Raw genomic sequence first — 27,935 nt, 5'->3', positions numbered from 1 at the left:
CCTGAAAAGTAATACCTTCTGGTTTTACTACAGAGGGTCTTTGGATGGACCAAGATGAGACCACTTCTTGTGAGCATACAGAATATGCCCATGGTAACCACTCCTCACAGTTGTGCTGAGGGCTCTTCAGCACTGACAGATGGTCATAGAGCAACAATTCAATTGCCTGGAAACATGAAGGAAGCTTTTGGAAGCATCTCCACAGCATGTCAAATAAAGCCCCACAGGTTTAAGGTCTCAGCACATCAACACACACTGCAGTTCGGGCCACCACAAACGCCCGTGATTTCAGAGCCTCAGTTGCTTCCATTGAAGCTCCAGGCCTTCAAGCTGACTGCAGGTTAAAGCATTTATGATTAGATCACATCCAAGCAAAGGGCTGTGTGTTTACATAGCACTTTGCACAAGAGGAAGCCTGGCTCAGGGCTGGCATGCAAAGATGCCCCAGATCAGCGCAAGACCCCCTTTTGTTTAGCTAAGGATGTGCCATGCTGTTGCATTTGGTTCAGGAGGTCTCAAATGTTTACAACCAGTATTAGCTGCAGCGATAAATGTTTCCATAACTCCTGTTAAACTCTGAACTTATCCAGTTTCTCCCTTCTCTCAGGGGCAAGCACAGGACTAGCTAGACACTCACTCTGGCAAGGCAGAGGTCAGAGTAGAGGTGATGGTGGCTGTTAGAGGCATTCTCCACATGTTTCTGCAATTGGCCATGCTCGTGTCGTGCCTGCACATGCCTGAGACACAGCAGCTGTGGGATTCCTGCTGGACAGTGTGGGACAGCTGTGCTCACACCCAAAATCCTCCTTCCAGCACATCTTTGGTCAAGACAGAAGATGTGTTCACAGGTCCCATTTGTTGCTTGCATTTAAAAGTGCAGATTTGTCTTTCACTTAAAGATGGAGTAGTGTCTGCACCTACAGAGGAAACTACATTTCAAAGCTAATTTTTGTCTTAAAAGACCCTCACAGCAATCCTGAAAATCTGTGCTTATTTACCCCATTACTTGTTCAAATGTCATAAAGCTGGTCTTTGTTAGAGGCTGTAATTGCCAACTCCCTTGGCATATTCCTTCGCTCATTGTGTACACACTCCCACAGTATCCAGCTCCAAACAGAAGGAAGCATTCCTCTGCCACTCTAAAATCAAGCAAGAAGATGGCCAAGAACAGAGTCCCTTTATACAGTTCACTTTGTTCAGAGAGCTGCTTTGCATTCCTCTTTGTACAGGGTAAGTGGAGAAAAAGCATCCCTAAGCCCCACTTTTTCCAAGCCTTAGCTGTGCAAGCAGCCCAGCACCAAGAAGCAGAGAAGAGGAAACAGTCACAGAAGGAGATATGGCAAAGGAGGGAGGCTGACCAGACTGTCCCTCACAGGGATAGACGAACGTGTCACTTGGGATGCTCAGGTCAGGGGGCCAAAGAGTCCAGCATCCACAAATGGCATCTCAGCTACACTGACTCAACTTAATTGCTCTTTTCACAGTGTCGTGGCAAATCATCTCCAACTTGCCGCCAGAGCCACAGGAATGGAAATGCAGAAGTTTCCTTCCACTCCCCAAGCAGTTCCTTGCATCTCTTGCACATGAGTTGCAATACTCTTTCATGTCAACTGGTGCAATGAGCCCAAAGCTCTCCTGGTCTGCTAATGCTGTTCTCGTCAGTGCTAAATCAGGTTGTCCCAGAGACTTCAGCAATGTTTTTCAATGGGCTTTACATGGCCCAAAAGCCACCAGTGCTCAGGATGTGGCACTGAGCCAGGAACTCCCACCCTCAGCTCTGCCTTCCACCAAGTTACTTGGACCTTTGCATTTATGGTCAACCTCTTTGGAGAAAGCACTGCTGCTTAATTCATAGGCTGTTGTAAAAACACACTTTTACATTACATTTAGGAGGTCCTAGAAGTGCAACCCAGATAGAAGTTTTTTAGAAGATTAGGAAGACAAAGCATGCCCTAGTTTATTGTGTTGGACCAGCACCTTGTACCACACTTGCCTCTTCATTACGACAACACATTGCAGGGACATTCAGGGAAAGGTACTAAAAGTATTGGCCTGCAAAGGAAACTGCCATTTGATGCAGAGGCCATCAGGGTTAACTAAAAGCTTCACTTAAGTGTATCACTTAGCTTATTACAGGATGACAGCTTAAAAGCCCTAATAATTAACCAACAAATCAATCTATGCAGTGATCTTCATTGCAGTCCAGTGCATTACATTCATCTTCCCTTCCTTCCCAGAGACTAAGCCAGTGCAGTGTTTCTTTATCATCTTAAAAAGCAAGAATCAAAAAATCCTCCCCTCCCCTGCACACATGTCAGAGTTTTCCAGGAGTTGCTGTTGGTTTGAAAGGCCTCTCCCTGAATGCAATTTGGAGCATCCAAGATTCCAAACAAAGTCAATGAGAGTTGCAGGTGCTCAATGCTGCTTGGAGAAAAAAAATTGAAAAACAAAAAAATAGAAAGCCCTGACACATCCAGCTCAGAGCAGCCAAACCCAGAGGCCCATAATTACACGTCCCTATTGAAAACACATCTGTAAAAATCACTAAGAGCTACATGGGAAGGGGAAAAATTAGATTTATATAGTTTCAAATCACAGTTTCATAGGACGTTTCAATCCAGGATTTTAAAAACAAAACACTGAGCTAGAGCCTTTGAGGCAACCCAAATCCAGGTACAGACACTGAGAACATTTTGCATCAGAAGCCTCACCAGAGCCTCTTGGAAAGGCAAAATAAAAGATTCAAACCAGAACAGAAAAGGATTCCCTTCCCCTCCAGAAAAGAACCCCAACTCTGAGTCTGCATTTTGACCATTTGTAATGAAAGAGAAAGAAATTTAATACAGTTATCCTTTCAGATTTGAGACAGAGCTATATAAATACAACCAGAGAAGAGCAGTCATTTTAACTGCAATACTATATAAGGTGGATTTCTTCTCTCCAGCAAAAGAAAAAAACCTGATGCTTATCTCCAGCAGGATTCAGTAATAAAAAGTTAAACTGCTATACAATTTCATGCCACACAAAATAAATGGAAGGTTTAACAGGGGAAAGCAGGGGGCAAGGTCTTCTCTATAATCATGCAGTACATATATATTAAAAAAAAAAAAAAAAAAAAAGCTGGTGTCTTACCTGATTTTCTCTTTGAAGATCCATAGTCCCTGAAAAAAAGGCAACAACAAATAGACATGGTTAGAGCTGGAAACGGTTGTGAGAGAATGGGTACCTCCCAAATTTCCACCCATATGCTCAAGGGCTCATCCTGCGCCCTCCCTCCCTTAAAGCGGAGGTGAGGGCTGCCGGGCATGGGCAGGCGGGGGCCGGGGGCGTCCCGGGCAGCACCGACCCATCAGCAGCAGCAGCTGGGGCTGCTGCAGCACCGGGGGCTCGGGAGCATGTGATCAGCCAGGCAGAGCGAACCATCCGCAACCAGCAAGGCAGGGGAGAAGGGTGTCATTTTTTCCCCTTTAAATTGTGCTATTAAATGCACAGCTACTGGATTAACCCTTAACGTTCCCCCGGAGAGCAACGGGAATATAACTGATTGCTGCAGGGATGCGGCTGCTCCAGGCTGAGCTGCCGTGGCTGCCAGTTCTGGCGTTTCAGAGGCTAATTAATTTGTGAATAACTTCCAGACCTCCTCTAGTTATCTCTGACAAGCACTTGGAAAGCACAAGGGGAAAACAAAAAAACCCAAAAACCAAAAAACCACAATCAAACCCCAAACTTTGTCCTTTCTTCTTTCTCGCACAATAGAAAATGCACCCTTACTTTTCTGTAGTGATTTAAAAAGGGTGCTGGCACCTCTGCTCATACAGAACAGCTGAAATCCCAGACAGCTGCTACAGAAGGAAAGAAATCACAGAAAGAAGCTGGGAGAACTGATTCAGGATAAGCAGAACCGAGGACAAAAATACTTGACTATGGCTGTCCTTCCTTGTGGAGCTCTCTGGAGCCTCTCAGACCCGGCTCTGACATGGTCTGCACAGGCGGGAGCCTGGGCAGTGACAGCCCGGGCAGAGACAGCATCGCTGTGCAGGCACAGTGCCCGTGGCACCATCACACCCTGTGCCCAGTGGTGTTAATGTCAGTAGAATCACCTGATGGACCCACTGTAGAGGCAGGTTGTCTTTGCAGGAATCCCACCAGAGGGACAGGCAGTAGCCTCTATATTTTGAGTCACCAGTCTGTTGGGTGTGGGTTTTTGTCCCTTGCAGCATGCTCCGTACTCCAGAGAATCAGAGAAAAGTTATCCCAAACTATTTATTTAAAGAGAGTTTGGGGGACCAGCTGAAGAAACAACACATGTCTTGAGGGCAGAGGTATGTCTACCCATAAATTCTGTTTCTCCCAGAACTTTGTATGCATCCCATGCCTTACATGTCTAGCTAGGATTTGCTTTGAGTGAGTAATAACTACTTGGGAGGTTTTTGCAGCCTCTTTTAATTTCCCAGTGTCATTTCTACTTCAATTAAACAGTTGTTTTCTCAACCATGTCTGCAGTTGTATGTGATGTGAAGATGCTACTGCTCATGAATAACTCGCTTCTTCTACAGAAGTGATATCATATGCAAATATAACTGCTGCTATTTGGTGCCCAAAACAGAGATCTCTCAGAACAAGGCAGGGAAGGCACAACATACTCTACCCTAGCTAGGCTCCCACGCCAGCCTGGAGCTTTGTGGAGCTTTCAATACAGTTCTCTTGGCATGTGAAAGTCTGCGTTTGGTCCTGCTCTGAACTGCCTCTCTTTAACAGCGATAAATGGTGAGAAGGTCAAACCCTGCTGAGATCCACACATATAATTTAGTTTAACCTAGTATCTCTCTCCATTGTGCACGTGCTTGATGATCACCTCAATCCCTCCCACCTGTCTTGGCTTTTTGCAGTGAAGCTCCTGGACCTCCTCAGGATTATGGCTTGGAGCTGGGATTTCCCTCTGCAGCATGTTGGGTCCCCACCTCCCTCTGTGCCATGCAAAAAGGCTGCAAAGATTAGGACCTCTGAGGACCCTGGGAGGATGGTGTAGCTATGTGCCATCCCTAGAGGAGAAACACAACCTCCTTCCAGTCTTTGCCAGAAGGTCCTCAGCAAACATTTCCAGGGCAATCTCCAGCCAGCCAGCCATGCTGGGGACACCCCACAAGCACACTAAGAGAGGTCAGAGCACGCACAGAAGGGTGAAGACAAGCAACATTAGAGAGACACAAAAGAGCCCTCAGCCTGGTCAAAGTTACCAAAGAAAACTCAGCTCCTTTTGCCCCTCTAAAAAAAAATCATCCAATTCACAGAATTAGAAATGGGGTAATGATGGACTAATATGGTTAATAAATAACTAAAAATTGATAAAGCTGTTGTTGAATGTCTTTGTCCACCAGATCAGGTCACAGTTTGTACCTGAGTTCAGAAATAGTAGTAGAAGATGATTTAACTGTGCTCTCACAGTACAACAGTGGCAAATGCCACACAAAGCTCATAATTCAAACCTCCATCTTGGGTGCTCTCACACATCTTTCAGCCCCATCTCTAGCTGGTTTTAGGGCTTTTGTGAGCGACTGCAGTAAGGTTTTAAATGAGGTTTGTTCTTTTAATTCTAAAGTATGATTCATCCACACATTTTAAAGAAGGTGGAAATCAAGAAAACAACAAAAGTTTGAACCTTTTTTTTCTTTCTACATGCAGATCACGGGATGACAAGATATATTACTCCATAAAAAAACTTTTGAATTATTTTTTTCCTGATCAATTCCTCACCTGTCTGGCATTTCTTCCACAGCAAAAACATATAATTTATGGAAGTGTACTTGCCCTTTGGTTTCCTCACACATACCCTGCAGCAGGCTGACATGTTCCACATCACACCACTACACAAGCACAGAGCACTGTCCTCAATATGATGCAGCAAATCACATTTCTGGTCAACAGCAAACCTGGTGCCAACAGATGCAGTAACTGCTCATGCAGACCAGGAGCTCTGGTCCAGCAAACCCCATCATTGCTTCTTTCATGGCTTGTGCATGGTTAAAACAAAGCTTTAGGTTGGTTTGAAGGGGGGAAAAGCCCCCTACTGTCACTGCAAAATGCACAGCTGAGCAATTTAGGGGCAGCTACAAGAGGATGCAGAAGCAAGTAGCTCTCAGTGATGTCCCTTTGAGATCAGCAGGGTAACTACCATCATCAGAGGATCCAGAGTGCGCTCGAACTCTTGATGGCAACGAAACCTTCAAATTCTGGTCTTAGTTCTAGTCTTAAGAATAAGACCATCCTTACAGAAAAAATTAAATTATCATTATAAAATAGTTATTTGAATCACCGCCACCTCAACTCATGAATCCTAATGAAAAAAAAAAAAAAGAAAACCCAATCAACCTACTGAGCAAGTTTTCATCTTTTCATTTATTCTTTCTGTAAGTTTTAAAGTCAACTTTTATTGGATTCTGATTCTGGAGTTCCTGAAGTCCAGGTTCTCCATGTCTCCCTGTCTTGTCACTTTTTTATACATCCACATTTCACTCATAAAGTCAGGACAAAGCCGCATCAAAGAAAATGGAGCTTGAAATAAAATCTTCATCTCCCTAGTGAAACTCTGAAATCTAAGACTTGTTCCTCGCAGGAAGAACAGAAAAAAAAAGTCACAGCTGAAATAGAAAGCAAAGCAGGTATAGCAAATAATCACGCTGGCTGTGTAAAGTGTTCTTTGTGTATATACTATTCTCCTCTTTGCTGCTAATGAAAAAAGCCTGTGCTGCTGCTTTGCAATAGCAGCAGCAAGGAGCCCTGCCTGACTCCATGTTTATTTTTTTTTATGTTTTACTATCCTGCGTATGATTCATTGATGTATTTTCCTTCTCCCAAGTGATGATATATAAGGTGAATACCTCTCAGCCTCACTGTTTCAGTGAAGCATTAGTATAAAGCTGAAGTATTGGTTTAGGTCTCCAAAACAATAAAGGAAATTATTTAATGGTTTCTCTTAACTGTAATAATTTCCAAGTAAAACTTGCAGTCCCAAGACTGCACCTGGCACACTGCTAGCCCTTAGATCAGACAAGAAATGTGGCCTTGCAGAAGAAAAACCCTTCCAAGGAAAGATAAAATGAATGTCACATCTGCAGCTACATAGGGAAGTTCACTTTTTCTTCAGCTCTTGCTCTTTTTATCTTTTCATCTTTATGCACGGACATATTTCCATTCTTCTTCCATTTCTAGATGAGAACAGACACCACCATCCTATTTCACTGCCAGTCATAGCTATAAGAATAGCAGTGAAACCAGCGGGTGGAACTAAAAATAGCTCTGGCAGGTCCCTTCCTCATTAGCGAGGATCACTCCATACTGAACGCCTTTCACAAAAATAGCATATTTCTAGCCTCTTTTGTATTAGAATATAGTAATTCTGTTTAAAATCTTCCTGTGGGGCACCACCTTTAGCTGACACTGAACCTCATTACTGGCAAGGAAAATATTTCCCGCTCCTAACAATATTAAAATATCACTGCTGCCAAGCACGTCACACAAGCTGGACACACTTTTATTTAATGACACAAAAGAGGGAAGCTGGATCTCCTTTCTCATCAGCATTACCCCAGGATAGCATTACTAATTTGAAATCTAGCAATGAATGTGAAAGGAAGACGGTGAGCATTGTGATAGAGCTGATTGTCTTGTTATCACACTAAGCTATCCACAGTCAGTCTGGAAATTTCTGAAACATAGAAGTATCTTATGCCATTGAATTTATATGTCACTTTCAATCTAATTTAAATATGAAATTTATATTAACAATGTTATGGAAAAGTTTTATGGCATGTCTTTTCTTTAAGGACTGACTTTGGGGCTGTATTCAGTGAGAGTTAATAAACACTGATGTGTGCATGTATGTGTTTCCATCTATCTAAATACATACATATATACACAAACAAGCAGTGGCACAATTGGAAAGTTGTTTAAAAATGAGGAGTATCCTGACATTTGTTCAATAGAGCCTAAGAAATGTTCCAAGCGAGCAGAAAACTGGAGGTGACTAGGTGTGCTGGCGACAGGCTATGCCTACCTCTTCAGCTGTACTTCTAATTCAGTTTGATTTATATCTGTCCCAGAAGGTTTCTCCTGCATCTTTCATAGAGATCTGGCAAGTCTGCAGAGGCTTCCTGCAGGAACCAGGGGAGCTTGCAGAGCAACACTGCATCAATAGAGGGGCTGCAAGGCTGCAACTTAGCTCCTGCACAGCTCCCCCTCGGAGGTGATGTATTCAGCAAGGGGACCTCAACCTTGTGGTATCCATGATGCAAAGGCTCTTTTAAAAGCTTCTCCCCCTTGCCATGGGACAGCAGACCCAGAAAGCTCACTCTCTGGGATTCCTCCTTTCTCAGATACGTCACCCTTTAGCCCCGAGTCTCTGCCTGTCAGTAAAGCAAAGCTCGGCTTCAACTTGTTTAGCAAAGATTTCAGACAACTCTGAGTTTCAGCTATGAGAGAAAACAGTGCCTGCAAAGCATGAGGAGCTGTCAGACCCATGGAGCAGCACATCCGGGAGAGCTGCACAGCAGACATTTCACCAGACGAGACAGAAGCTAAAGGGAGAGTAAATCATCTTTCTGTCTCTCTCGCGGTGTTTGCTGTCCACAGGAGATGAGACAGTGACAAACCCTGAGTAATACAGGTTAATATGTATCCTCTAGAGTATTTTAATACGTGCATTAGAATTGTTCTGTATTTGTTGCCTTTTGTTAATTCACGTTTAAATACATTGTGGATGTTTATGTTCCTATATTCCTTAATTCCTAAAAGTCTCTAGTGGTGTGGGCAGGCTGCGGTGGAGATGTATGACATTTCAAACAAACAACTCAGTTTATCATTTAATCGCCAATGATTTGCCAGGCAGATTAAAAGCACAGAAATGTTTTTACAAGGAAGTCCACTCTCTCCTTCCCAACACCCTTACAGTTTGCAGTCAGTAATGAAGACAGCTTTTTCACGAACTATTTTTCTTAGCACTGCTATCAGATTCTGTGACACTATTTTTAAAGTAAACCAATACAAAAATACTTTGCTACTACTCTTTACATGTACAGAAACCTGAGCCTTGAGAATATATTTGCATCTTGAAACTCTCCTAACTGATTTTCCTCAACAGCCAGACTGACATTTTCTATTTGAGATGAGGCACAAAACCAAGTGTGACTGAAAACTGGCACTAGGTACCTGCCTGTCACCAAGGTCTATGGCTGGAGGAGCACCTGAACACCTTAATACTCTCCAAACACACAGGATCTATATGGAGAGTGTAGGGTTGAAATTCACTTTCATAGTACTCAAAGTGCAAAAGTTTAACCATGTGCACAAAAGCATCTCCATTCCCACTGAGCTCTGAGACCCATATGACATGCAATTAAGCAAAATTAACTCTATATGTTATGCATCAGGAATAGAAACTCAAACACATGGATGCATACAGCTATATGTTTTTCCCCTCCAGCATTCCATCCTCTGAAATCATGAAACCACAGCTGATCTCTTCCTTGAGCCAAGGAAACAGATGAAGGCTTTTTTCCTTCTTCTTTTTTTTAGAATGTATCTGCTCATTTCCTGATATAAATCGTTGCATTGTGGAACCCTCTCCAACATGAATCTGTCCTTCTGAGCAGAGGTCGAGCTTTCCGGCCCTGTGAGAAAAGGCCCCATTGTGGTGGTCCCAAGACTACAGAATTCCTTGCTGCGAGCAAAATGGACTTGTGGGGCAAGAAGAAAATCTGGCGACCTGACTTCAAACCCAGGAGTTTCTTGCTAGCTGGAAGCGGCCTCTGCTTGCTGCTAAGAAGGGTAAGTCACTGTTGTGCAATGAGCTCCTTAAGAGAACAGAGGCAACACAAAATAGAGAATTTTGCCTTCCTGCCACCTTTCTATTGTCTTCACAGCATGTCTGTAATGCTGGCATAGAGCAAACAGCACTGCTTTACATACTACATACTTCTGGTTAGGCAGCAGTGAGTTTCTCTGCAATATATAACAATGGTGGCCCAATTTGGCACACCAGGACCCAAATGGAGGTCCTGATTAAGTACTGACTTCTGACTTCCCTGTGAAACTCCAAGCACAACACTGGAAAACTCATTTATAAGTGCAGAAGAGATCTCCCCTATACCAGTAACCTTAGCTTGCACAAAAAAGCCAAGGTTGGAAGGAGATGGACATTGTCTTCTCTCCAGCAATGCTCCCTATACCTGAATCCATGGATTTGTATCATGAAGCAGAGGTGCAGGACAAGGAAAGGCAGTATCCTCTGTTTTGCACTCAGAGGATCCTGGAGATTAGTCCTGCACAGCACAACTTGAGCTCTGCCACCAAGTCCAAGGTGCAGCTCCAAGACAAGCAACATCCCAATAGGCCATCTCAGCCTCACGCAGACCCAGAGTGTTTGAGGTCAGGGGCACCATTTCTTTTCTTGTGTAGAATGGGTGTTAGAAGGACAAGAGATGGGTTCAAAGCATCCAACCCCTTCCCTAAATCATTAGGGAATGCCACAGATTTCTGTCCCAAGATTCTTCAGCAGTGAAGTTGATTGCTTGGCTCCAGAGTGCAACTTTAGTATTTGGCTCAGGCTGAAGAAATGCAGAATTAGCCTTTTGCATTTTTCACAGTCGTATTTTTTTAATTATGGAATTATCCTCTTAGAGAAAGACAGGGCCTTGGAAGTGCACATTCAGCATTTCACCAGGCTGTGAGATAAGGGGCAGGGTGATCTGACAGCAAAGCCCAGCCATTCCAGCACGAGGGGAGATGGCTCAGCACAGGCTGCAGAACACTGGGGCGATGAGCTAACGCCACATGACCCTCTACTGCAAGGCTTCAGCGGCCTTGAAAAAGACAACACAAATGTTTATAGCAAGTTTTTCCTGGAAAGAAGTATAAAAACAAGATCTTGCCTAAGAGTCATATCCTCATCTGTTTCTGTTTTACCTTGTTTATTCTTACAGATGGCAAATTTCTCCCCAGGACAGAAAAATGTATTTACCTTAGCGAGAACTCTGGGTGGAGGTGTTCTTCATCTCCTCTAAACTGACCCTGCTTGTCCCTTGTGGGGAGGCCAAATTTATCTCTGTCTTACACTGACCAAGCATGTGCCACTTTATTATAGCCTTTACAGCATAAATGCTGAGTGATAAAAACAAGTTAATAAAAATTAATCATTCTCATATGCAGGTTTTCGAGTTGTGCTTTTCACTTTGGGATTTTATTACAAACATCTACATGCAGATACAACATGTTTAAAAGATGCATCTAATCATAGTTACAAATTAAGCACTGAGTATCAGAATCGTAAATTCAAATGTACCTTATAAACTAGTCGGGTTGATGAGCTTGCATATAAATCATATGAATCTGATTAAGAGCTCAAGAAGGCAGTACAGGCTTTGAATCTTTACTTCATTTTTTTGAGCCCTTCCTGATTTGAGGGTGGGTGCCTCAAACTCTGGTTTCCGTAGGAGATGTGGGTCCCACCTCTGATAAGCAACCACACGGTCCTTTTGGGTTTCTAAATTAGAGTCCAAATGGCGATGGTAAGAAAAGGCAGAGTCCCTTTGCCATTCCTCTCCAGGGATACCTTCCTTCTGCTGTTTCAGACTAACTTTGCCCAGAGTTATGTGTATGGTGCCTGGTCACTGTCTTCTCCATGTCACAGTGGCACTGTCCCTATGGATAACCTCCCCAAAAGGAAACATCGCCCATGGCACACCAAGCTGTGCCTGCTCATGGGAGGCAGGACCCCACCACCTCCACTGGAGTGTGTATGAAGACCAATACTGTCATCCCCTCTCATCCCAGAGAGTCCTTGGAAATGGAGAGAAGGAGGGAAGAGAAGAAAACTTGCAAGTTACAGATTTCCAACCCTCAACCCCAGGTCCAGACATAGCTTGTCCAGAAAGACTTTTGCCACTGAATTACACCAGGAAGAACAGTTGGAGCACAGCAGTTTAAATCAAAGTAAGAGAAGTCCTTCTGCATGTAACGCAGCTGAATCATGGTACTCACTGGTGTTAGACACTGTAATCACCAAAACTAGGCACGGGTTCAAAAAGCAGTGAGATAAATTCATGAAGCAAGGATAAATGGTGGCTATTGTACTCTGTGCTCTGGATGTCTTGACCCAAAAAGTCCCATAACGGCTGAATGCCAGAAACAGAAAGGATACACAAGGGAAACTCACTCTGTATTTGCTTTGTTTCTTGTATTGGCTGTAAGCCACTATTGGAGACAGGAGGCCAGATGGGGCCCTGGTCTCACCTAATTGTGGCCTTATAATATATTCCCCTGTAAAAGATCAGACTGGATTAGGATAAATTACATCCAAATCACGCTGCATTACTCAGCACATTAAATTGTCCTTAATCATGTACTTTGATGGTCTAGGTTCCTACTTAAATTTACCTCCTGTGTGCATTTCTGGGCTTCTTCTGTTGAAATCACTGCTGAATTTCAACTATACATAACCAGGCTCTAATGAAAAGCCAATAAGGCTCTTTGATCAAGCTTTAATAGGACTCATCATGGGGACATACTCTGCTGTGGCAAATGGTTTCCTCATCCTGTCTCTTTCAGAAATGTTTTGTGAGCCTTTAAAAGCAATTTAGCCCTGATTTATGTTAGCTAAGTGATTTCTGTTGCACATGTGAGTTACAAGAAAAGGGCTCTCATCTCTATTTGCTATACTGTTCAGGAAATCAGTTATAAATGCTGCAGTGCCTTCAGTGTCTCTGACTTCAATGCAGCGGAAACTAGCAATTTGATTGAATACTTCATCATTCCCAATTCTCCCACATGCCACATTCAGTACTTAAAGAGGCAACCTACAGGATTTTTATTTTTTTTTTTTGGTAAAGGGTACTGAGATTCCCTTGTCTAAGCTGCTTACCCAAGCTGTTTTCAGAAGATAGTCAAGGAAACAAGCAGGCAATTCTTTAATACAGAGCATGTGAAACATGTTGATGACTATTTTATAAAATCGAGCAAGCATTCAATAAGAGTGAGTCACCTCCTCATATGTTTAGAGATGAGGAATGTAGAAAAGGTGACTGAGCAAGCTCATGCAGCAAACCAGGGGTGCAACAGGAACCCAAATGTTTTGATGGCCTGACCTGACCTGCCAGTGGCATTCCACGAGCCCCAGGCATAGGTTAGAGCAGGTCCCTTCTCAGCCAGGGGACAGATGCTAGCAGGACAGGAGCCATTGCAAAGTGCCTATGGCTAGTGGTGGTAAGTGCTACAGCCACTGCTGCTTTGCTTATGGTGTTGCTGAGCAAAGAAACACTCCATTTCTTCTCACGCCTCATCTTGGGGCAGAGGGACCAAAGAAAGGAGCAGTGATCAAAATGACAGTGGTCCGGGCTGCCTTCCTCCTGTTCTCCCCTCCTGCTTTTGCAAGAAAGCCTTTGGAACATGCAATTCCCCTTGACCTATATACCCTCACTGGCCACATCCCACCTGTGAGCACAATTCCCCATGATGAATCTGCAGGGGCTGGTGACGCTAAGCTCTTGGAAGACCCACAGGACCAGGACCCTTGAGGGAGTCCACAAGGAAGGCAAAGTAGAAGAATGTCATGTCCGTCCTTCTCCTTCTGACTGCAAGACGTGAGGGTACCCAATCACAGCCTCCTCTCAACACTCTCCTTTGCCTCAAAACCACGCCATGGTGGGTGCTGGGTTTCGGCATCGCTTCCTGGGATTTCCTGCAGCCTCTCCCAGTGCATGGCGCAAGAGCTGGCAGCAGCCCACGTGCTGGAGGCTCATATAGGGAAATCCCAGGCTGTCACTGGCATTTTTGACATTTTAAAGGCTCTAACTTGGCAAAGTAAGAGATGATTTACAGGCATTTCCAGACATAGCCCCAGCCCTGCTAGACCTCCAAGCTCCCAGTACAAAGGAGAGTGTGCCAGATGCTTGGTGTTGTACAATTTTGCCTTTTTTTTTTTTTTTCCAGTGGTGTTCTTCTGGTGTCTGGCAGTTCTGTGTACTCAACTGGCTTTTTAGCAATATAATGCTTGGACGTCTCTGTCTTGCTGCCTCTGCTACTTGTCCAAGGGCAGTAGGACCTGGAAGATTAAGATCACAGTGCGCACAGACAGCAGATGGCTATTGCATCTGCACTTACTTTGCACTTTTAAATACCCTATTGCCCTACCTAGTTTACATCCCCCTATAGTGGGAGATCTCTCTCCGGACTTTTTAAAATCATCTGTTGCACACATGGCCCTAAGAATGGTAAATATTATTTCCGAGAGAGGTAAAAACTTAAAATGCATGTGGGAAGACAAGATCAAGCCCACAGTATGAACTCCAACTTCTTCATCTAGTGACTGTAGTCTTTTCTTTCCTCATTACATTTCCTTCAGTTAGAACAGTGAGATTAAAACAGGGATGCTTCCCAAATCTGCTTCAGCAGCATGTCCTCAGTTAACTGTCTTGCAACATCAAATGTCTTTCCAGCATAGGAAATGGTAGTGCAGTTGTCTATAAGATACCAATTTTATATTAGTTGGATTTGTTTTCTGCCTGTTTCTACAAAGCAACACATGGAAAAATCTTTCAAGTTGTCGGGTTCTTTAATTTACTAGTCAAGAGACATAAATCACGGCATGTAAGATCTACTGCGAGTTCATGAACTCTAGGAAATTTTTCTAATCACTGTTCTTTGAACTGAGCTTTTTCAGACACTGTAAAACTCCAAAACATAGCTAGTAAATGCATCCAGTAAATTTTGCTGGATTGGCAGCTACTAAAAGCAGACTTGTCTTCCCTGATTACCTACCAGCATCAGGCAGTCTTAAAACACCCTCTGTGAATCTGAGACTAAAACATGAAAGGAAAAAGAAGTCTTGAACTTGTCTTGCCCAATATAACTGTTGGGATTCATTAAATGATTCCAAATTATCACTGACAGGCACCAATTAAGGCAGAAAAAATAGAGTCAACTTCCCAAAGATAAAACCTTTCAAACACTCGGGTTACTTTTCAAGGTAATGGCCAAACCCCTTTCAAATATCCAATTCTGATAGCAGGTCCCACTCCTTCATTCCCTCTAAAAGGTTAAAGAGCTAAATTACATGGCACTTGCAAAGAGGCATCACAAAGTTTCCCAAGTATTCCACCCTTGGGAGTATCAAACCCACTAAAAAAGGATTCAGTGAGAACATGAGTGAATGGAGACTCTTTTTTGTAGTAGAGTATGAAACAATAAATTAAAAAATGCACTATACTTCAAGATGATGTAAGAGACTGTTTCAGTGTTAATGCTCTGTTCATTTTAGGAAGGAAACAAAGAAAATGGCACAGCTATTTCAGCCTTAAAACTCACTTTGCAGAGGCAGAAGATGTTTTTGCTATTACATGTACAGATCCATTCTAATACTTCCTTTTGAACCTTACTCAATTAAAAGGGCAAATAAAAAAAAATCACGTTAACCTCAAATATATGCTTGTATATTTGTCTCAAAACACCTCAAATCATGTCAACTGAATTCTTAAGGTGACCAGCATTAAATATTAAATAACTCTGGAAAATATAAGAAAATATTTTTATATGCATTTAAAATATATGCAGATTGCACAGACCATGAAACAGTGCAATGTCTGAATAGACCAAAAACCAGTTCAGATACAAATTTGGATGTTTTTCAGACCCGCTCATGCAGAAAACAGTCAATTTCTCATTGTTCTTTTTAAGTAACTCCTGTCCAAATCTCCATCCAGACATTAACTTTTAATTCACCTCATACATCTCCAAAGGGTGTGTGTGGTATTTCCAGTATCTTTTCCCATGGTCTACATTCATAAAAGTGAAGAGGCATAATGAATGAATTTAATTATTTCCATCCATTCAGCTGGTTATAGGAGCAGACCTTTTAATTCAGCTAAAAGAGAAATTACTTGTTCCTTCAAAATAAATGCAAATTTGGGGGGTATTTCTGGCCTGCAACATGAAGAATCTGTGTTTTGCAGAGCTAAATGGCCACTGGCAGCTTATTACTGCCTTAACTGTTCACGTTATCTGATACATAGATATCACATGTGGGCGAAGGGAAAATGTCATTGATTGTCAGGAATTACACCCCCTCCTTTTTAGGCTGTTGATCTCACTTGCTCAGTAGTTTACAAGCTTGGAATATCAATGAGGTTCTGCAAATGTCATGCCCTGCAATCAGCTTTTGTACACTATTTTCTCCATTTGTTACCTGAAATGCCAGAAGCTGGACAATAACAAATCACATTCTCAGCAGGAACGTTGCCTTTCCTATCAGGGCATGCCATGCTGTGCCTGGCAGTGAACTCCTCCCATGGAGCAGCATCTATCACAGGATGCTAAGAGCATCGCTGAGGTCCTGGGGAGTTTGTGTATCCTGAAGTCCACACTGAGGTGTGCAATTGCATTGTTCTTAGCTTCCAGTAGTGAGTCTAAATTCAGTGCTATTTTGAATAACCTCTCATTGCTGTAAAACACTGCGAGATTCAAAACTAGGATCTAGGCACACCAGCCATGAGATGCAGCTGTAGGGATTATGAATCAGAGCATGAAACGGAGTGTCCTGCTGCCAATAACCTACTTATTAACAATTTCTTCCTCAGTCCCCCTGGGACTGAAGCTAATTCCTGAAACTTTCCGCTTTTCCTACACTTCCTCTCCAGCACCAGCTACCCACCCGTCCCTGCCTTGCTGCTTCTGGCCTCAACCTGTTGTCTCCTTGGCAGCTGATTGCCTCCTTCCCCTCCCTACAACAGACACCTCACTGTAATGCAAAATGGCTCTGATCACTACACAAACACCCTGGGCCCTGCACAAAATCCAGCTCTGACCTACCCAGTAATAGCATGTGCAACATCAAAAACTCATCTCTCTGCCTTACCCAGACAGAATCAAAAGCCTTCAAGCTCTGCTGTGCATCTCATCCATTAGCAGCACCTGGGGAGCTCTGCAGAGACCTACCTCATGATTAGATAAAAGCTTTTCCTTCTATATCACTGTCCAGAGGAAAACAAAGGTCTGGAAGAGTGAACTCCATGCACAGTAGAGGCTGGGCACATCTCCTGTGCTGGTTATTTATGTGTTTTCATTTTAGGCTGAAGAATGCAAGGTTTTTTAGTAGGTAGTAAGTTGCTTAATTTACTGTGGTAACACTACCAAGACCCTTTTCTCAGTAAAGACACAGAAAAGGGAAAAGTGCTCTCATTTTGCCCAAGAAGAAACATTTTTTAAACAATATTTTGAAAAACTTAGAGCCCTATGTACTCAAGCAAATCTGGGAGGGTGATGAGAAGGAAGGTCAGAGATTTTTGGCCACCTCTCTGCCTTCACTCCCTCGTAGCCTGCAGGTCATATAGTGCCCAACAGGTCCCAGAACTGCTCTAATCAGCAGAAAAACAGTCCAAAATGCAAACATTGCACCCTGCCCCTAATCCTTTCTTCGCCTGCCTTGAGGGTCTTGGAAGGGCAGGTGAGGAAGCCATGAGAGTAGTTGACCTGCCAGAAAACAGGGATGGGCAGAAGGACATGCACAGAGATGAGGCGCACCAGGCACATGTCCTGGGACTGTGGCTCACTACCAGCTCCAAAGAAAGTCTGTCTCCCAAAGAGGACTTGAAAATAACTGCAATGATGACAAGAGAGCTCCAAATGTGTCTCCAGGTGAAGTTTTGTTCAATGCTTAAAGTCAGGAACATCTTAGAAGGAAAGCTGCAGATAATGCTGGGTAACAGACCCTGCTTGAAAGACCTCAGAGCATCCAGTTGCTAATGCAGCTGTGGTCATGTTATCTTTAGAGCTGAGCACCCAGGAACTCGGGTGGATCTCTCTCATCAGAAGCAGGGACAAGATACCACAGCATTTCACAGGAAAAAAGCTGAGCAAAGAGCTTCTGGCCCAAAGTCTCAAAGGAAGAATGGAGGCTGGGGTTTACTGTCACCATCCCTCAAAGACTAAGGCGCAGGTGGGCCGACCTTCATTTTATGCCATAGGGTGAGTTTAAAAATACACTGCTCCTCTTAAAAATATGTCACAGGTCTTGGAAGCAAAAAAATCAGGTTTGTGCACAGTATGTATGCATATACATACATACATACATACATACATACATACATATATATATATACATACAGTTTCGAGCAACGGTCTTTTAAATTCCACTTTACAGAACCAGAATTTTTAGCACTTCAGGAGTTAAACACACTGTTATTTTCAGAGGGTGGAAGCAGAACTGTTTTAAGAAGTAGGGGTCACTTTCTATTCATTTTTGTAGGAAACATACTTTTGTTGCGGCTCTGCTTTTTTAAAAAATAATTATTTCATGCTCAGTCACAGCTCTTCACCGGTAATGTCACGCCCAATTTGGAAGATATGAGCACTGAATGATTTGGCACAGGGATATACTCAAAGGAAAAGAAACTGCTTACAATTTATGATACGCTTCAATAGCAGTGATTTAAAAATGCTAGTGTTTCATTCCAGCAAATGTTATAACAACAAGCACAAGACTAATGACTTGATGCCTTGTCAGAGATGTTCACAGGTCCGATAAAACCACCACGTTATACCTGCAGAATCCAGCATTTCAAAGATAGCCCTGTTTGAGCTTCTCCTGGGCTTTCATCCCCACAAACCATACGTCAGCACTATCCTCCCAAAAGCAGGCCTCACGCTGAGGGTTTTTCTGCCGACACACTTTCAACCCCCTGAAATACGTCCGGGCTGTCCCACCTCCCAGCCACGGCCATCTGAACCACCCGAGCCGCCTCCTGCATATGAGGGAGCAGCGAGGGGAGAGAAGAAAATGTTCAGCCCACATCAGGCTTTGCCAAACAGCTGGCAAAGAATAACCTGAGAAAAACTGATACTTAAGCAACTGTGGAGGAGATCTTTCGATTTAAGAGGGACAGGGTGAGATCATCCATTGTCTTCTGTTGCCTTTTGGCTAAAAGCAGCACAGGGACAGCTGGATGCCTCTGGTCCCGCACTTAAACACGGTTGCAGAAATATTTGCATTTCATCATCATGTTGCATTTTTCTCTTCTTCTCACAGGCCTTCCCTTGAAATCACTCCAGAGTTTCCAAGCCCGTATCACATCCCTTCACACCTTCTGTGGTCTGTTCACCTTCAACATTGTGCAGAGCATGTGAGAAGTAACAAATATTTTTCTTGTATTCCTTTGTTTAATAAAGGTTGCAAATTTTTCAGAGTTCCCCATATTTGCTACATATTCTGGGGAAATAAACCAGATTGTCCATAAGTAGGATGCTCTGAGGATGTGACTGCAGGAGCTCAGAGGTGTGTGTGGTAGCAAACTACAATTCACTGCAGTAGTAGTGGGCTGGCAATGATGCTCACAGGTCAGGACATACAGGTAGGATTTTAGCAACACCTGCACTTTTCAGTCACTTCATTTAGTAAGGAAAAGGGTTAATTTCTCAGAGAATCCTCTGGCACTCAGACTCCCTCACACTGCCAGCCCCTGCTACCCTTGAAGAGGCTGCACAAGGACCATGCAGGCAGCCCTGTGTGATGCAAAGGGAATTGCTGCAGTTACTTAAAATAACCTGACACAGAAATGAGGCTTTGCTGGGACTCTTCCACCTGTCTGTGGATGGGCATGGTTGAAATTCCTCCTTCTCCTCGAGTGCTGCAGAGCAGCACTTGCTCCAGCCATTGGGGTGAGTTGCAACCATATCTTGGGCTTAGGCAAATAAAGTTTCACCCTTTACATCTGACACTTCTCCCTCCAAAAGACAGAAAGACGTATGTACTGGGTGCATTCACATGTAAATATTACACTGTGATATGTTGGATACCAGCACACATGGTCCTTCCAAGGCTCACATGCTTGCAAGAACAACTTTTGATATTCATAGAATCATTTAGGTTGGAAAAGACCTTTAAGATGATCAAATTCAACTGTTAACCCAGCACTGCCAAGCCACCGTTAAACCATGTCCTTAAGTACCACATCTACACATCTTTTGAATACCTCCAGGGATGGTGGCTCTACCCCTTCCCTGGGCAGCCTGTTCCAATGCTCCATAACCCTTTTGGTGAAAAAAATTTTTCCTAATATCCAATCTAAACCTTCCCTGGCCCTTTCCTCTTGTCCTGTCGCCTGTTATTTGGGAGAAGATTGACCTCCCTACAACCTCCTTTCAGGCTGTTGTAGAGAGCAATAAGGTCTCCACTGAGCCTCCTTTACTCCAGGCTTAACACTGACCACTCCCTCAGCTGCTCCTCATAAGACTTGTGCTCCAGACCCTTTCACCAGCTCGGTTGTCCTTCTCTGGACTTGCTCCAGCACCTCAATATCCTTCTTGTAGTGAGAAGTCCAAAACTGGACACAGTACTCAAGGTGCAGCTTCACCACTGCCACACAATCACTGCCCTGGTCCTGCTGGCCACGCTATTGCTGATACAAGGTTTATAAAGCATTTTATAGATGAGGTTCCAATCCAGATGGAGTGATTCAACAGAGTTTGCCAGACAATATGTGACTAGGAGAAGACTACAGACTACTGAGATTAAATGGAGGTATTAGAAGTTTAGTCACAAAGTTTACTGAGAAACTTTTATTGCAGCATGTTTATGTCGTTCCCTACTGGGACCCATGTCTGGACTCTCTCCCTGGACCCACTTCGCAGTCACATCAAGTCTATCAAGAGATAAATGCCAGCGACGCTCATCTTCCCTTCTTTCTGCAAGATGGTGAAGAGCAGCTCATGCCTTGACCAAGGCAGGCTGCTTAGGGCTGACTTTACACCCAGCCTTCACCAAAGGCAGCTTTCCCCTCCTCCATATTACTCAGAACATTTGCATTAAGATGTATCGCTTCACTTCATTATGGTCCATCTGTTCCTCTTGGCTCATTTCCTGTTTTCTGGTCAATATTTCAGCACAATTTGAATCATTTGCAAAACGAAGGACAGGGGGCAGGGGAAAGCTGTGCAACCCTCAGTAATGGACTGTAATCCCACGTTTCTACAAATGGCTCTAGGAACAAGGCACATGAGGAGAGGCCTGCAGAAAGTGGAAAGCTGAGGCACAAGGCAGGCTCCAAGGTCCCCGAGGAGCAAGGGCCAAGCACAGCTCATGATATGCTGCTGCCTGATGATGTTGGGGCACGATTGCTATTTCTGCCCAAGCACTACAGCTGTGCCTGCCACCACATTTTCAGCTGTTTGAAAACTGGTGACAAAGATGTATCCCCCCTCCTGGCAGGAGATTAAATTTTCCCTGCTGTGATACATGGGCTTTTTAACTATGCGTGGCTGACTCCTGCTATGACCGGCTTGCTTGGAACACTAGGTGGTAAACATGCTTTATCCCTGTCCCCAGCCATAGCCCCTGAGTCCCCATTGTGTGTCAAGGGCACTGACCTTCCCTCTCTGCCCACTGAGTCCCAACAGGATTCATCTGGTGCCGATTTCTGCTCACTTTCAGACTCCTTTCTTTGCCACACTGCTCCACACCTCCTTCTCTCTGGTTAATGTGTTAATTATTAATAACTTTGGATTAGCAGACCCATAGCAGAGTGAGGGTTGGCGTTGATTCCAGCATGCCCTCTTAGCCTGGCTATCCTTGTTTTTCAGATCAGATATCCCTTTTCAGGCATGTTATGGCTCGCAATGGAGTCCTGGCAGCACCCAGCCATCACGGGACAGGGGCTCAGACACATCATCATCTCCTGCATCCTTTTCCCTCTCCAACTGGAGTCAGCCACAACATGGACAGGCCCAAGCCAGCCCCATGGGAACACCAAGCTTGGGCTGAAGCCTAGACGCCAAGGCTCTGCTTTATCTCTGCCTCAGAACAGAGCACAGTAAAAAAACAACTCTTCGGACACTGCAGTGACCCATTAAAATTAATGGGGTTAAATCATCCTGGTGTAAGCCACCAACTTCAAAAGATTTACACAAGGGATGAATCTGGAGCCGTTATTTTTCTTCTTTGTGACTTTCAGAAAGATGATCTACTTTCCAGACTGCTACACTCAGCCAGTCTTTCTAGCTAAACTAACTACCCTCTCGTCGGTCTCTTATTCCATGCTCCTGTCTGCTGTCCAAGCAGTTCCAAGAACTGTCCACCTGCCCTGGTTTTCCCCACACAAAACAGCCCTTGTATACTTCCAACTGGGCTAATTAATTTCCTCTTTCGGGGACAAATAAAAAAAAAGACAGAAAAACTAACCCCCAAAACAAAGTTTCATTAGAGAAACCAGGGGGGTTACGTACCCACAAGGCACATTTCCTCTCTACGCTCAGTTGGAATAGCAGGTAAAGGAGCAATACTTGTGCCTCCCTTAAAACTACAATGTACAAAACCTGCCTGATGTATGTCATATATACTTTTCTGTAATTGGAAGCACTTGTTTAAGTTAAGGAAGTTCAGGAGACCAAGGAGACAGGCAGAGAAACCTCACTAGTAAAAGATACAATCTCCCAGCTACTCTGTCATCTGGAAGCCAGTCTTGCTCCTGAGGAGGTTCATTCAATAACAGCACCAGTGCAGATGGCCTTCAACTCTTTCAGCAAAGAGATCAACAACTTCAAAAAGCATAAATCAAAACTGTTAAAATTGGCAGATGATTTGATAGGAAGAAACTGCCTTTTGGGGACTGCTTTTTGTCTGCCAAATTAACCCAGACATAGAACCACATATGGATTTCTAACCTATCTAGGTTTCAGTGGTGATTACGGCAGTGACTGTGGTATGAACCATGCTAGACATATTATTTTAGGAGAGCTGATGCATTAGAGGTAGACAATGAAAAGCTCAGAGCTTATTTCATCCGTGACTTAACCCACCTTCATAGTTCCCAGGTATTCAGCTCTATGGGTTTTGGCACAGGAAAAAGAGAGTTGAAATTCAGTCCTGAACTGGTTTCAAACTTTGCTGAAAGTCCGGAGGTGTTTGGATCTGGGATTTTGACTAGTAGGTCCCAAAAGAGGCTGCTAATTTCTCAGGGTGAAGCAGCAGAGGATGGAAGGAACCACTGTTATTTCGCTTTGCTCTGAACTCACTGCAGCCATCTGTGCAGCTGCTAAACCACGGGGCCTTGAAGGAACTACAAAATAGTCTGACTGTAAAGTCAGTTGCTGAGAAGCAGTCACTGCCGGCCGACACAGCCTGCTGGTACTTCTCAAACCCCAGGAAGAAATGCTGCTTGACCGCTGCTTCTATCCCCCATGCTTTGGCCCCATCATGTCCCCGCTAGCGTCTTTTACAGCTCTGGTTAGACACGTACCAACGATGCATCAAGATGAGTAACGGACTAAAAACAAAAATACAGGGCGATCAGGAGCTCCACAAAGCTGCCTGTAAATCTAGTAGAAGTGGCATGTTTCCACAATAAACAATCCGTTATCGCACTGCTCTGCTCCCACGGAGCGGCGCGCCCCGGGAAAAGGGAGCGGGGCCGCTGTGCCGGGCGCGGCCGTGCGGAGGAGCCGCGCTCCATCTACCGGCTGCGCCCTGCATCCGCCGGGATGCTCCTCGCTCCCACGGAGGCCAGGAACCATTAATTCCTACACGCATTGTGACAACATCTGTGCAGGCACTGTCCGTGAAGCAAGACCCTCTCTGCCAGGATTTACACAGACAAAGAATAAAAGTGACAGTGCTTATTATGTGAAAGATGCTGGGCTGTGGGCTGTGGAGAAACACCCTCCGAGACCAAGAAGTTGCTGCTGTCACCTCTGTGAAACACAATCCATCACTGCGCACAAAGCATATACAAGGTGCGATGAGTTCAGTGAGTGGGAAGCACTCTGAGAACCACAAGTTTTGCACAGGTAACCTGTACCAGGAGCTGGCTTGAGATCTAAAACACAGGCTAAGCCAGGGAGACCAAGCTGATCCCTTAAAATAAATCTGCAACAAAGAGAGAATCTGAATTCTCAACCCTTTCCTTCCATTCACCCCATGAATCCTATCACAGCCCTGTCCAACAAGGCTCCCACTGCGCAGAGTCTGCCCATCCAACAGCAATAGCAGGCACAGGACACCTCAAACCTCCATCAAACAGCCGGTTTCCTACTAATTAAATCTTGAAGGCTAATGAGCTTTAAAAGCCTAATTCCTGAGTTATTTTTCCTATGTCAGTTTTGATATAATGGGGGCAAAACAGCTCACATCATCATTTTCGAGGTATCAGGCAATTTAATTTCTTGCTTCTCTGCTAATCTCTGAGCAGTCATAACCCTTCTGATATCCTGTCCACGTTTTAAAAGGATGTAGCAATCATGACAGTTTAGAAATGTGCATACAATTATGAAGGCTAATACAATTAACAGTGAAAGAATCATACTTGGATCACAAACCTAGCTCTCTTCTAACTCAAGCCCTCCTCAGAGGCTTCCAAGTAAATGGGTCAGATAGCAGTACAAAACTCCACATTAAAAAAAAAACAACTAGTGCTTATGTGGAAGAAAAGACCACAAAATTCTTCAAAAAGCCCTGACTAGGCACTGTCAGAGAGATTAAAGACAGGAGCAGCTCCCTAGCTATTAGATGTCAGGGTCAAATTTCATGTAGGGTAACTCGAAGTGGAGTTACCCTGAGGATGCAAAGGATTTGGATCAACCATGAACTAAAGTGAGTTTTACCCCTGTGTTGAGTGCAGGTTCAGGATTAGTGCCTGTACCCCCTGCAAGGCGCATGCACACACACACACACACACACACACAGAGAAAATGATGAAAAATGCATGATCAAGTTTATTGCAAAGTTCCCACTGAGGATCAAAGCTGCCACCCCCAGCAACACTCTCTGGCCCGAGCCAGCTTCACATGCTGCCTTTTTGAATTTTCTAACATGAGAAAATACATAAAAAGCCTTGAAAGGGAAAAAGTGCATCTCCAAGGAACACCACCTTAGGCAGATAGGGCAGTATTGCGAAGAAAGAGGGGATTGTCAGCACTCTGCAAATACCACAGGCACAAAACCCAGACAGTTTCCCAGAAAAGAAAGAAACCCTCACACTTGACCAAATCTAGAAACAATTAGCCCAGGCACATCCCACTTGAAGCTAAGCTAGCATTGCAACAAGGGGACCCCTGCCACAGATGGGAATGCTCGGCACTTGTGAGGACAAATCAGTTAATATAACTTCAAGGGATTCAAGTCAGTGGACTGAGACTGGTGGCTCTTCTCAGAAGCTTTGAGGAAATTTCTCTTCCCAGGTCTGCAGGACAACAGGCAGCTCAAATCAGAGCTTGGTCAGCCCACACTTCCGCAGGCTAGGTCAGCATCTCCACTGCTGGGAGCTGTTCCCAGCTTTTCCTCCCTTCCTAGAACACTGACCCACCTGTGCAGAGTAAGGAAGCACTTTGCTCAGGTGCAACCCCAGCTCCTCTCCTGCAAGGAGACATCCTGTGGCTGAGATGGCTGCTGCCTGCAAAGACTCAGTTGGGAAATGCTCTGGGTGCTGCTGAAAGTGGGAGGTGGGAGGCTGTGAAAGGCGCAGAGACCCCAACTCTCCCAACAACAGCTGGACAAGCCTCCAAAACGTAGAGTGCCATTGCTGACGTTTTTCAGTTCATAATTGCAAATGTATTTTCCTCTTCAGACCATTCTACCAACAGTTCATAACTCTGTGGCTTGCAAATTGCCCAGCGCTGGGTCAGATGGTTGCTTGCAATTGTTAAACACCAGAAGTTGTTTGATTAAATCAGGTTAGTGAGGTCCCAGGCCCCTCTCCCCTTCCCTCAGGAGCACTCATTCTTTCCTTTACTCAATCACTTAAATCTTTATTTTGCACAACTCCTGCCCTTGAACCGAGTCTTCCATTTCACCCGCAAATGAAGAGTAATTTTCCTTCAGAGCAGCATTTGGAGGACTTTGATTGGAAATTTGTCCTTGTGCCATCATTTTTCAAAGGCTTTGTGTTCCAACCTGCTCCCTGCTCCAGGTTAAAAGCAGCAACAAGGATAGCTGTTCATCTTACTGCAAGGCAGGAGCAGGGCCAGGCAGGGAATAACTCGGCCTGGCTAAGAGGTGATCAGCTGCTGGCTGACAGATTCCCCAGACTGGCTGCGGTCTGCAGGTACCACTGCACTGGAAAGGGAAGGAGGAATGGAGGGATGGAGGGATGGATGCATGTATGCATGGACGGATGGATGCATGCATGGATGGATGGATGGGAAACACACAGGACAAGCAGGTCCTTGCCACCTAGGGAAGAGCTGTGCCTGCGAAGCTGTGGAGGGAAAGACCTTCTCTGAGCTTTGCTAAAGCACACCAGTGTGACGAGGCAGCAGTCCAAGGGAGCCTCAGCAGATGTGGGGTGGGGTTTAATCCTTCCTGGGTCAAGCAAGCAAGCCAAAACCCAGATTAATATACAGTGTGTCAGGCTGCACATGCAATGCACTGGCAATACTATTTGGATGACAGCAAACACCCAGATTAGGTGCTGACAACTCCCCTAACAGGATCACGCACAAAATCTGGCCATAAGAAGAGCTGTCACTGACTTTCACAGCCAAAAACGCGAGCAAGCCAGTGACACCTTCCACACTGAAACCCTGCCGAGTGCCCCAGCACAGCCAAAGCTGGGGATGAGAAACGTTTCCCTTTCCAAGTTGGCTCTTTAGCTTAGTGGAGAAGGAGCAAGGAGAGCCTGGTGATCTGCACAGCTTCCCAGGCCTGCGGAGATGATTCAGTCTAGTACTGAGTATTAAGGAGACAATTAGATAATCTTCAATCTCTTCCATATGCTTACAAATGTCTGATCCAGGTGCGGTTCTGGAGTCATTAGTATTAATGTCCAAGACTGCAAGTCTGCTTCTTTCCCATTCCCTTGTCAAGTCCTAGATGCAATGTTATTAAATACCAAAAAATGACTATCACACGACCAATGGAAAAAGATAGGGCTGTAACACCTAATAAGAAGCCAGGTGGAAAAGCTATTTCATATCTGTTCATAGCAACATGTCACATCTTTCCGACTGTTGTCTAGAGGAATTCCTTCTCTCTGAGATACAAGAGCCAAGAGAAAGTCAGCTTCACCAGGTGAGCATGGCAAGGGGGTGAAGCAGGGCACATCCCCCAGGAGAGCAGAACAGACACACACCACCATGTCCAACATCCACCCAAACCAAAGGCATTTTTTTTCCAGCTCAGCTGGTGGGTTTTGCTGCACAATAAATGCATGTAAAGCATCATCTCTCCACGATGTGGCAGTAGCTCCCTGCAGAATCCATAACTTGGGGCCTTCCCATGCCCGACCGTTGTCATCAAGCGGAGCTATTTATACCAGATGCTACAAGCTGTACAACAAATATGGCTTTGCAAGAGGGTTGGAGAGTTCTGCAAAACACACCAAGTGCAAACCTTAAAAAATTTAAGTCATTGCCAGACATTGGGTTGGTGAACTGCAGCTGTGATAGAACAACTGTACACATCTACATGTATATACACATGCACACAAGAGCAAAATATTATTCCCTGCATCACATAGCTTTTGACACATGATGGACTTTTGGCTAAGTTTTTTGTGAAAACTAGCCAGAAATCCCTGCCCTCTGGGGCAATATTGAACACAGAGCATTTTGTGGACAGGGGATGGATGTGCCTGGTAGTGTCCCTGGCTGCCCTCCATCATGATGAAGTGTGCTGAGGAAGTCCCTCTCCTGGATTTCTGGGAAGGAAAAGACACTGGGCAGGTGGAACCCTGCCCACCTCACTGGGAGCTGTTTGATGGACCAGTTATTGCTAGTGAGGGATGTCAGAGTGAGTGGCCCCTCCTAGGGAGGCTCTTTGTAAAACAGGCCAGCAATGGGAGTGAGACACTAGACACCAACTCAACTTCATGGCAGTCTCAATGTGGTCTGTAAAAATGAAGGACAGGACACACTGAAAGAGCTTGTGCAAGGCTCAAAAAGGAAGCTGTTCCCTGCCTATTGGTGAG

The 27,935-nt window shown here is 44.5% G+C and overlaps 1 protein-coding gene across 2 annotated transcripts in view; it reads right to left on the bottom strand.

The window, feature by feature from the left end:
- SH3PXD2A (SH3 and PX domains 2A) overlaps positions 1-27,935 on the bottom strand; it is a 246,803-nt gene that overhangs the window by 81,156 nt on the left and 137,712 nt on the right. For both annotated transcript variants that reach the window (XM_039390702.1, XM_027738618.2), the window contains exon 6: positions 3,133-3,161. In XM_039390702.1, coding sequence (XP_039246636.1) covers positions 3,133-3,161 — 29 coding nt within the window. The remainder of the gene's footprint in view (positions 1-3,132; positions 3,162-27,935) is intronic.

The sequence above is a fragment of the Pipra filicauda genome, unplaced genomic scaffold, assembly GCF_003945595.2.
Source record: "Pipra filicauda isolate LSUMZ 115617 unplaced genomic scaffold, ASM394559v2 scaffold85_size2586006_pilon, whole genome shotgun sequence".
NCBI classification, from domain to species: Eukaryota; Metazoa; Chordata; class Aves; order Passeriformes; family Pipridae; genus Pipra; species Pipra filicauda.
The sequence above is the reverse complement of the archived record's forward strand: the minus strand, read 5'-3'. Positions and strand labels throughout refer to the sequence as shown.